Source organism: Pelophylax lessonae (genome assembly GCF_965119305.1).
Source record: "Pelophylax lessonae genome assembly, chromosome: 3".
In the NCBI taxonomy this organism is placed as follows: domain Eukaryota; kingdom Metazoa; phylum Chordata; class Amphibia; order Anura; family Ranidae; genus Pelophylax; species Pelophylax lessonae.
This window is the reverse complement of record NC_138770.1, coordinates 348,585,785-348,596,131: the sequence shown is the minus strand read 5'-3', so window position 1 is coordinate 348,596,131 and position 10,347 is coordinate 348,585,785. Positions and strand designations below refer to the sequence as shown.

At 40.3% G+C, this 10,347-nt stretch overlaps 1 protein-coding gene across 1 annotated transcript in view; it reads left to right on the top strand.

The window, feature by feature from the left end:
* Positions 1-3,214: 3,214 nt before the first annotated feature.
* Positions 3,215-10,347, top strand: part of LOC309549559 (cyclic GMP-AMP synthase-like) — a 65,491-nt gene continuing 58,358 nt past the window's right edge. Inside the window, exons 1-3 of the mRNA XM_082249919.1 lie at positions 3,215-3,627; positions 3,844-4,338; positions 7,026-7,251. Coding sequence (XP_082106045.1) covers positions 3,295-3,627; positions 3,844-4,338; positions 7,026-7,251 — 1,054 coding nt within the window. The 5' untranslated portion in view covers positions 3,215-3,294. The remainder of the gene's footprint in view (positions 3,628-3,843; positions 4,339-7,025; positions 7,252-10,347) is intronic.

Sequence of the window (10,347 nt, the reverse complement as noted above, 5' to 3'; positions counted from 1 at the left end):
AAAACAGCGCTTATAAGCGGCAGAATCCACAGGACGCAGCCGCCCAACTTCCGGGTATCATGTGGTGACGTCAGCACGCCTTCCCGACGCGTTATTTAATAAACATTTTTGCTACTTACTTCACTATTGTGGCCCTTATCTTTTTATGGTGATTGCGGGAGAGTTGATTGCCTGTGCTGCTTCCATATACCGTGGTATATACCATTTGGCTTAGCTGGCAGGAGAGATTCAAGAGGGATCCATTGGAGCGGATCAGATTCATAACCCCCAAGGTTCATATTGAAGGGCCTGATTACATTTTCCATCTGGTAAGCGCATTAGCGTGATTTTGGCACTTTGGCACTGTGGAGGAAGAATCACATAACTGTGGTGGAGGATTTCTGTTTCCTTGCACATCTACACAAACTGTTTTGGACTTTCCATTCCTGCATTTGTATTTATGATATATATTCGTTTGGTTACCTTATCCATATACGGGGGCTCACCTTATGGATACAGAGGCAGTGATCCTCTGGTGCTTGATTGTTCATTTATAAAACTTTTTTGCTTGATTGCTCACTGATATCTCTTCACTATTTATGTATATGTTGCAATAACATTTATCACTTTTAGCGCAGCTTTATTTTTGATATTGCACTTTAGTAAATCTGCTTCACTGTATCAGCATCAAAATGGCAACTGAAATTTTTACAGTGTAACTTGGCATCACATAAAGCTAGGTGAACAGATCCTGGATGCATATAGCCAAAACAAACAAAATGTGTCTATATGACTTTTTAAAAACTTTGTCTATTTACTTGAGAAGTGACTGGCTTCAGGTTATACACAGAGATTAACCACTTTAAGACCGGAGGATTTAGCTGCTCAATGACCAGGCCCTATTTTGCGATTCGTCATTGCGTTATTTTAACGGACAATTGCGCTATCGTGCGGCGCTGTAACCAAACTAAATTAACATCCTTTTTTTCCCACAAATAGAGCTTTCTTTTGGTGGTATTTGATCACCTGTGCGCTTTTTATTTTTTGCGCTATAAACAAAAAAAGAGCGACAATTTTGAAAAAATTATATTTTTCACATACTTTTATATGAAATTCTCAAAAACAAAAATGTACAAATCAAAATTTTTTAACATCTTAGGCCAATTTGTTTTCTGCTACATATTTTTGGTAAAAAAAAAAAAAAAAATCGCAATAAGCGTATTTTGATGGGTTTGCGCAAAAGTTATTGCGTTTACTAACTACGGGAAAGATTTAGTTTTTTTTTTTGTTTACTAGTAATGTCGGCGATCTGCAATTTTATGTGGGACTGCGACATTACGGCGGACAGATCGGACCCCTAACTGACATTTTTGACACTTTTGGGGGTACCAGTGACATTACTACAGTAATCAGTGCTAAAAATATGCGCTGTTACTGTAAAAATGACACTGGCAGGGAAGGTGTAAACTGTACTGGTGATCAAGGGGTTAAATGTGACCCTAGGGGCGTGATTCTAACTGTAGAGGGGCGTGGCTTGTGAGATCACCACAGAGACATGCAATCCTATATAGCAGGATCACATAGCCTCTGTGATCATTTAAGGGAGAATGACAGATGGCTGTGTTTACATCAGCCGTCTGTCCTTCTCTGTCAGCGGCCATTTGAGCCGCCGGTCACACGCACTGGCTCCCCAGCTGACGAGCGCTCACCCCCTAGAGTCTCCTGAGCGAGCGACGTAGTACTACTTCGCTTTGCCCAGGAGCGGCTGCCTGCCGCAGTAAAACTGCGGTGGGCAGTCGCTAAGTGGTTAAAAAAATCCTCCTACATATGTTGTACCTGTTTATCTGCAGTCCTTTATTTTCTACATCTGTTCAAAGTCCAGAATTTATAAAGCATCTCAGAGAGTTAAAAAGAAAAAGGGGCGGAGAACTGTAAATGCACTCTTTAGGCCCCTTTCACACATAGGAGTCCGTCAGCGGACTCCGTTTCTCTCAGCGGGGGATCGATCCGCCAATACCCCGCTGAGCAGACACAGTGCGGAGACATAGCTGTCAGGTCCCCGCTGTTCTCTATGGGGGAATCAGATGAGAACGGACCGTCTGTCCGTTCTCATCCGATCTGATGGACGGATGGAAAATAGGGTTTCCATCCGTCCAGATTTAATGGGTCGAATCAGATGTCAGCGGACATGTCTCCACTGACATCCGATGCCCCGTAGAGATGCGTGGGGCATCTGTTCAGATCTGCCTGAAAAATGGACAGGCTGATCTGAACGGTCCGCCTGTGTGAAAGGGGCCTTAGAGTTTAGTGAGGAGAGCTCTGAGAGCTAATGGGAGGGAAGAGAGACACCCTCCCTCCCACCATTTTTCTCTTGGTGTCAGGAAAATTTGTCAGAAGTGATTCATGTTGATAGCAGAGGAACGAAGCAGCAGACAGAAATGGCATGCAGTGCTCTTCATTGAGAACACTATAGAGAGATATGCTTTGTTCATATTTCATGACTGAGGTTTATAACCACTTTAATAGCTGCTCAATCAAGGGGCGATTTCAAACAATAGCGTTCTTCCTCAAGCACCCTACAACAGCCTCGATGGGAAAGGTATGGACCCCAGCTTTAGAGACTCCTTACACTGACCCCAAGGTTATATGATCGCTGGCTTGCATTAGCCAGGTGCAACAGAGTGCCTTGCTTTACTCATCCCAATACCTGGAATGGAGCGAAAGATAGCATGTCTTTCCCTCCTACTCCATTCCAGACAGTCCAAATCCAGGAACCCAAACGCAATTCCTAAAAGAACTTTCAATATTATAGCTGTTGTTTGGGTCCTTTGACTCCTCCACAAACAAAACTGTCAGGACGATCAATTCTGCCCCACATCCTCAGCGTGAAACAAAAGATGGATAGTAAGACAGCTTACAGGTCACATATTTAGTTTCGTTTCTCACTTTTCTATGACTCTGAGATCTGATTTTTACAGGAAAGTGAGAAATAAAACAAGGAGCTTGGTATATTGCTTCTGGTGTACATTTTTAGTACTTGTTTGACATATCTTTGTTGCTTTTTACACTTTCTGAAAATAATCGTTTCAGCTTAGGAACTGCCAAAGTGAAATAATAAATTCCTAAGGAACATTTTTGCTGTAAAGCAGACAACGGGTCACATTTTCAGTTTCGTTTCTCTTTATTATACCTCTGAGGTGGGAGTGATCTTTACAAGAAAATGAATATAAAAGGAGGATGCATTTATGTTTGTAGATAATTTGTGAGGAAGAAGTGAGACCTGAAACAAGGCATTAATAAGACGGACAGTAAAAAATGGCAACTCGCCCAAGGAAACAAGGTGGAAATTCAACAGATTCAGGCAAAGACAGACATCCAAAAGCGATGCAGGAATCTAAATTATCTACATGCTCAGAGTTTCAACATTCTAATTCTGGTCACTCTGATGGTAACGGGAAAGGAAAAAGAAAGACTCAACAACTGGGTAAGAATACCTCCGCATCTACTGTCAATGGCAAAGATATCTATACAAGCACTACTAGAGAGTTCCTTGGAAAATGCAGTGCAAACAATAAAGAGGAGATACTCCAACAGACAGCAAGTGTACAAAATGAAACTAAACCACATGGAAGTATGAAAGCAAAGGAGACTACCTCTAAAAGCTGCAGAAGATCAAAATCAGTGGAACAAAATGATCTTGGAATATCTCTGGGTCAAGTGGACATCAGTCATTGCCATCCAAAGGCACCAAAGGAAACTACCTCTAAAATCTGCAGAAGATCAAAATCAGTGGAACAAAATGATCATGGAATATCTCTGGGTCAAGTGGACATCAGTCATTGCCATCCAAAGGCACCAAAGGAGACTACATCTAAAAGCTGCAGAAGATCAAAATCAGTGGAACAAAATGATATTGGAATATCTCTGGGTCAAGTGGACATCAGTCATTGCCATCCAAAGGCACCAAAGGAGACTAGCTTTAATCAGGGGAGAAGATCAAAATTACCAGAACTACATGATCTAGAAGCAAAAACTAAAACAGACCACTGCATGGTAAACATTGGTCCCAGAAGAAGAAATAGCAAAATAAATGATGAAGACACTTCCAATTCTGGCAGAGATAGAGATGAGATTCAAAGGCAAGCAAGCAGAAGTAACAGTTTGCCAAATTCCAACCTTTCCAAACACTTGAAAAATGCAGTGGAGAGTTTGAAAATGAAGATGGAGGACATTTCAAAAGCAGCAAAGAAAGTTAACAACATCATAGAGATAATTATCAAGTCTGAGCCTACTAAAAGCCACCCTCTATTTAAGAGCATAAAGATAATGTCCACAGGGAGTTACTACGAAGGCGTCAAGGTAATAAATATACTTTGGTTTTTATAATAAATATTTCACAATGCAAAATATTTTATTAGCATTAGGGAGAGATTTAGAAAGCAATAACCGTAATCCTTGAAGCAGCACACTTATATAAACAACAGCAAAAGTGCATATTTTTTATATTAGCTGGCTTGGTGTCCTAGAGGTGAACACCGGGGACTTGCTGCGATGAGGTCCTGACTAGTTTTAACAGAGACATATCATTTGGATTGAGGCATACATTAAAAAAGTTCTCTGTTCAGAATTCCTACAAATAAAAACAAAGAGAATGAGTCTTTACTCGTTTATATTTATGTGACTTGGAATACTAAACTGCTAGTTACAGGTGGGGTTTTTCCATCTTTATTGGAAGCTATTTATAAAATAAAAGCACACATATAGCAGCTATGAATGCTTCTTGTTATTTTCATATTTATGTGTGCTTAGTGCATGTTTAACAGCCCTAAATAACTGCAGCAAAAAGTATACTGGCTTGCAAGAGAACACTCTTCACGCTTGTAAACTCACTACAGCGGTCTATGTCTAAAGCAATTCAAATGTTACCCTCAGGGACATCAACCTGAATTATTCACTGCTAACAATTTTACGGAAGCGGTGACCTTTTTTCACACATGTACTGTTTTATTAACAAATGATTGACAATTTTTTTTTTTACTAAACCTGTTCTAGTTAAAAACTAAACTCCAGCTAACATTTCATTCCTACCCCCTGCTCTCCTGATGATTCAAGCAACCTTTTAAAAATAATGCTTTAGACAACCTTTAATCCTGCAGTATTTCAGTCCTTTATGCGTTCCTGTGACGTCATGGCTCCATCCTCTTGACCAGCATTAGAACAGCACTCACTGTTCCTGGGCATCTGTTTAAAAAAAAAAAAAAAAGAGTATTTGCTATGTCAGAAATAAATCTGGTGGTTAAAGCTGAACTCCAGGAAACCTAAAAATCCTAGGTGACCTGGTAAAGCACTTTTACTTACTTGATCCTGCAGGCTCCTCCCTGATGCTGGACTAAGGTAATCTGATGTCATCAAGACTAATGCAGGGTTCATAGCACTGCATTGGATGTGAGGATGATGAGGAGAAGTCCACCGTTGGAGCATGGGGAAGCCCAATCTACTGGAGGAGTGGAGTATCAGGTGAGTAAATTGCTTTTCTGTTCCTGAGATGAAACTAAGCAATTATCCCTTGTAGTGTGGATGTAGCCCCACTGCAAGGGACGGTTGTTTTGTTAGGTTTTGTGGAGTTGCGCTTTAACCACTTTACCACCGGAGGATTTTCCTGCTTTACGTCCAGGCCACTTTTTGCAACTTGGCACTGCGCGAATTTAACTGACAATTGCGCGGTCATGCAACGCCGTACCCAAACAAAATTTACATCCTTTTTTTTCCCACAAACAGAGCTTTCTTTTGGTGGTATTTGATCACCACTGCGCTTTTCATTTTTTGCGATATTAATAAAAAAAAGGGCGAAAATTTTGCAAAAAAAATGACATTTTCTACTTTGACAGTTAAAAACTATCCAATATATTCACTTTTTGTCATATATTTAGGCCAAAATGTATTTAGCTACATGTCTTTGACCAAAAAATTCTCAATGAGTGTATTTTTAACCGCTTTAAGAAGATTTGAAGATTTTACCCCATTCCTGACCAGGCTATATTTTGCGATTCGGCACTGCGTTACTTTAACGGACAATTGCGTGGTCGTGCGACGCTCTACCCAAATTAAATTTATTTCCTTTTTTTTCCCCACAAATAGAGCTTTCTTTTGGTGGTATTTGATCACCTGTGAGATTTTTAATTTTTGAAAAAAAGAGTGACAATTTTGAAAAAAAAAAAACAATATTTTTTACATTCTGATATATAACATTCCCAAAAAAATGTAAAAATCAAACTTTTTTAACATTTTAGGCCAATTGTTTTCTGCCACATATCTTTGGTAAAAAAAAAAAATCACAATAAGCGTATTTTGATTGGTTTGCGCAAAAGTTATCGCGTTTACTAACTACGGAAAGATTTGTCATTTTTATTGTTTATTTTATTTTACTAGTAATGGCGGCGATCTGCGATTTTTTTTTTTGCGGGACTGCGACATTGCGGCGGACAGACCAGACCCCTAACTAAAATTTTTTACACTTTTGGGGGAACCAGTGACATTACTACAGTAATCAGTGCTATAAATATGCACTGTTACTGTAATAATGACACTGACAGGGAAGGGGTTAACTTTATTGGTGATTAAGGGGTTAAATGTATGCCTCATGCTTACTGACGTGTGTGGGGGGAGGGGGTTGTGTGACAGAGACACAGATCGCAGGTTCAGCTATGATAAATCCTGTAATCTGTCCCTGCCTGTCACATAGGAGATCCGACCGCTTTGTTTACACAAGTGGGCGGATTTCCTCACTCGATCCCCGACGATCAGGGAAGAGCGGCGGTGATCACCGCCGCTCCTCTCCTGGCCCGACTCCCGCTGTGTCTGAATATAGCGGGAGCGCGCCGCCGAGAGAGGGGAGAGTCTGGTGACGTAGGTCTACGTCGCCAGACGATAACGAGCCACTTTGCTGCAGTACCAGCTCAGTGAGCGGTCGGCAAGTGGTTAAAGCCATATATTATAAAAAAAAAAAAAAAAAACTGAACATAAAATACATACTCCTTTTTCTCTAGATATCAAACCCAAATGAATTTGACATCATGCTGAAAATTTCATTTGAAAGTTATCAGACAATTGAGTTGACAAGTATTGATGAGGGGGGTGCTTTCTACACGCTAGCATTTAAAGATCGGAAACCATCAGCCATGACTCCATACATTGATGGTGAAGGAAATATATTGGCCAAACATATCTTGGATGAATTCAGAACTCTGGTCAATAATGTCCTTAAACAGTCAGGTAAGCTAAATCCCTATCTCCTGTACATTTAAACCTGTGTGTAAAGCATATTATTAAAACAGGATAGATTAGACAGACATATCTCATTCCTGTTTAAAGTGAACCTTAAGTGAAATTTCAGGCAAACAGCTAAACACACAGCTGGGAAAACACATTTTATATACATATAGAAAGTCCAAATATGCAACACTACTCGCTTTTCTGCTCCTTATTTCAGTGTTGCATATACAACATTGTCAGAACAATGTTACAAAACTCACTTTTAAAAACTTGCAGGTGAAAGTCCTTGTGTGCTTTAAAAAGAGCAGCACCAGAACGTTGCTCTGATGCTGTATATGTAACCATAAATTGCAGCAGAAAAGTGAGTAGTTTGGTATCTTCTTTTGACTTTTTATATATGGGACCTTGGGGACTGTCAAAAGCAGGCACTTGATCACCCTATTTGATTAGTGTATAATATACATAAATATTTATTTTCTAAATTACCTGCCGCACGGTTAATTTATTCTGTTTAACCACTTTGAGCCAAAAGTGCCTTCTTCCTGGTTTATCGTCATATTTCCTGGACCGCGTTTTTACTACTTAGAAAGGGAAGCTAATACTGATTTACTGTTCAATGAACAAGCTCAAGAACTAGAGGTAACATAGAAAATTACCTTTTTTTAAATTTGTATTAAATCCCTTAACCTAGTCACATAATACATTTCTGCAGAATAAAAGATCCAGAATTTAACACATCTACTTGAAAAAATATGCGTCCTCAAAGGAACGCATCACGCAATACAACATAAACCATGCCGAAGTGCAGGGTAAATTTCTCATCCACAGCATGCTCCAAAGCTGTCCATACATGAATCGAAATACAGCTGGTTCAGCAGGGATCGGCTGTATTTCGATTTATGTATGGGCAGGCTGGTTGTACACAAGTTGATCAACTTTTTCCCAAATGATCAGTGCTGACAGCTATAGCCGGCAACACCGATCATTGCATTCAAACGTTAGGGAAGGCTCCTGCTGTCAGAATACAATACCACAGCAGGAAGGGATCCTCCATGCACCTCAAATGTGTGGATGGGGGAATCAGATCTTTTTTTTGTTCACCCTGCTGGGTCCCCTAAAGACTAAGTACCCCTTTTGTAAAAAAATTAAATAAATGCACGGCATCCACAATTAGCAGATTGCCGGTGCAATGCCAGGATCCTGCACACATTCAGCCAACTATCCTCCCATACCTCCTGTATGGGCAGGCAGTTGCTGAAGTCCACGAAGAATCAATGAACTACGAGAGCGCTCACCAGCGCCCTCATCACAGATCTTTGAGATCTACAAGCCGTCTGCGGTAATGGCAGATGGAACATGTAGTTCATTCAAAGAAAACTGAATGAATGACATGGGTTGGTAACGTACTCAAAGGTGAAATTACCCTTTAAGTGTTGTCTCAGAATTGTATTATATGTGAAGGATAAACGTTTTTAAGATCTAAAAACAGTAAAAAGGAATTATGGGACTGACATACTATTGATAAAAATAAAAGCAGTGGTCCTTGAAGAATTGGAAAGTATTTCAATAAACCAGGTTTTCTGATGCTGCTCCTCTTTCCTTTTTATAGCGGCTTTTAGCTATTGGGGTATAATGAAACAGGAATGCCTCAGGTCAGTTCTGTATTTGAACCTTGGTTAGTTTAGCCATTATATCTTGAATATTTTCTCAAAGCACATGTATTAACAGGCAGTCCCCAAAAATGTGAAAGTCCCACATTCTCGCTAACCTCTCTAACATACAGATGGGGTGGCAGAGAGCATTTTGTGTGAGAGAGCATCTTATACCATCTGGTCAGAAGCTTATATTCAGCTTCCTGGAATCTGCTTGAGATGGGACAACCTATGCACAAAAAATAAGACATGAGCCCTTTATTTTTAAGAGTGAATCCCATAACATTTTCCCATTTACTAAGAAAAGGCAGTAGATACCCTTCACCAAGACAAGAAAAAAGGTTATAGGAGGACAAGATTGCATGCTGCAAGGGCAAAACATCATTACACTATTTCTCAAAAGCAGAGCACATGATCATTGATTGCATTTACTAAATGGATTTCCACAACCCCATACAACAGAAATTTTGAGCCGAAATTGATTAGTAGCTAGGAAAGGCCGAACTAGTGGGTCGACTGGAGGGGAAACCTGTGAAGCTGATAACCAGCTTCATTCCTGTTGGTCCTGCAGAAGAGGAAGAAAGACAGTGTGATTTTAAAAGTACCGCAAATGTATTACCTACTAGTGGTTGGAGCTTTGTAGTGGTAATAACTGGATTTTTGACTTACCGTAAAATACTTTTCTCTGAAGTTCATTGACAGACGCAGCTCTATATTCTTCTTGACCATTGAGTTATGCTGCCCCCTACAGGAGTAGGACACTAGGCAGGAAAAATATTTACCATGCCTATGGGGCAGTCCCACACACTCTGCAATAGGCATCAGTTTTGTTGCAAGCAGTGTTTAGAAAAAAAACAAAAACATCCCACTCATAATTAGAGGGGCAGGTGCTGCGTCTGAACTTCACAGAAAAGGATTTTACGGTAAGTCAAAAATCCAGTTTTCTCTATCGTTCATTGACAGACGCAGCTCCATATTCTTCTTGACCATTGGGACCAAAGCAGTATTTGCATGAGGGATGGCAAAACAACGCAGAAAAGAACGTAATTCCCCAAAAGGCTAAATTTAGCCAATCAGTGAACATAGAGCTCAACCAAGAACAACTGGAGCTCACTTAGAAAAAAACATACACCCTCAAAGAGAAAATGTTCTCTTTACACAGCAGCCTGCAAAACCTTGTGGCCAAAAGAAGCATCCGAAGATGCCAACACATCTACTTTGTAGAATTTTGTAAACATGTGCACAGACGACCATGATGCCGCCTTGCAAACTTGCATTACTGACGCCTGATGGCAAAAAGCCCAAGAGGCACTCAGCGCCCTAGTAGAATGTGCCTTCACAGGGAAAGGTGGAACCTGACCCTTCAGTGAATAAGCCTGTACCACCGTCTGCCTGATCCATCTGGATATGGTCACAGCAGATGCAGCCAATCCCTTTCGAGGTC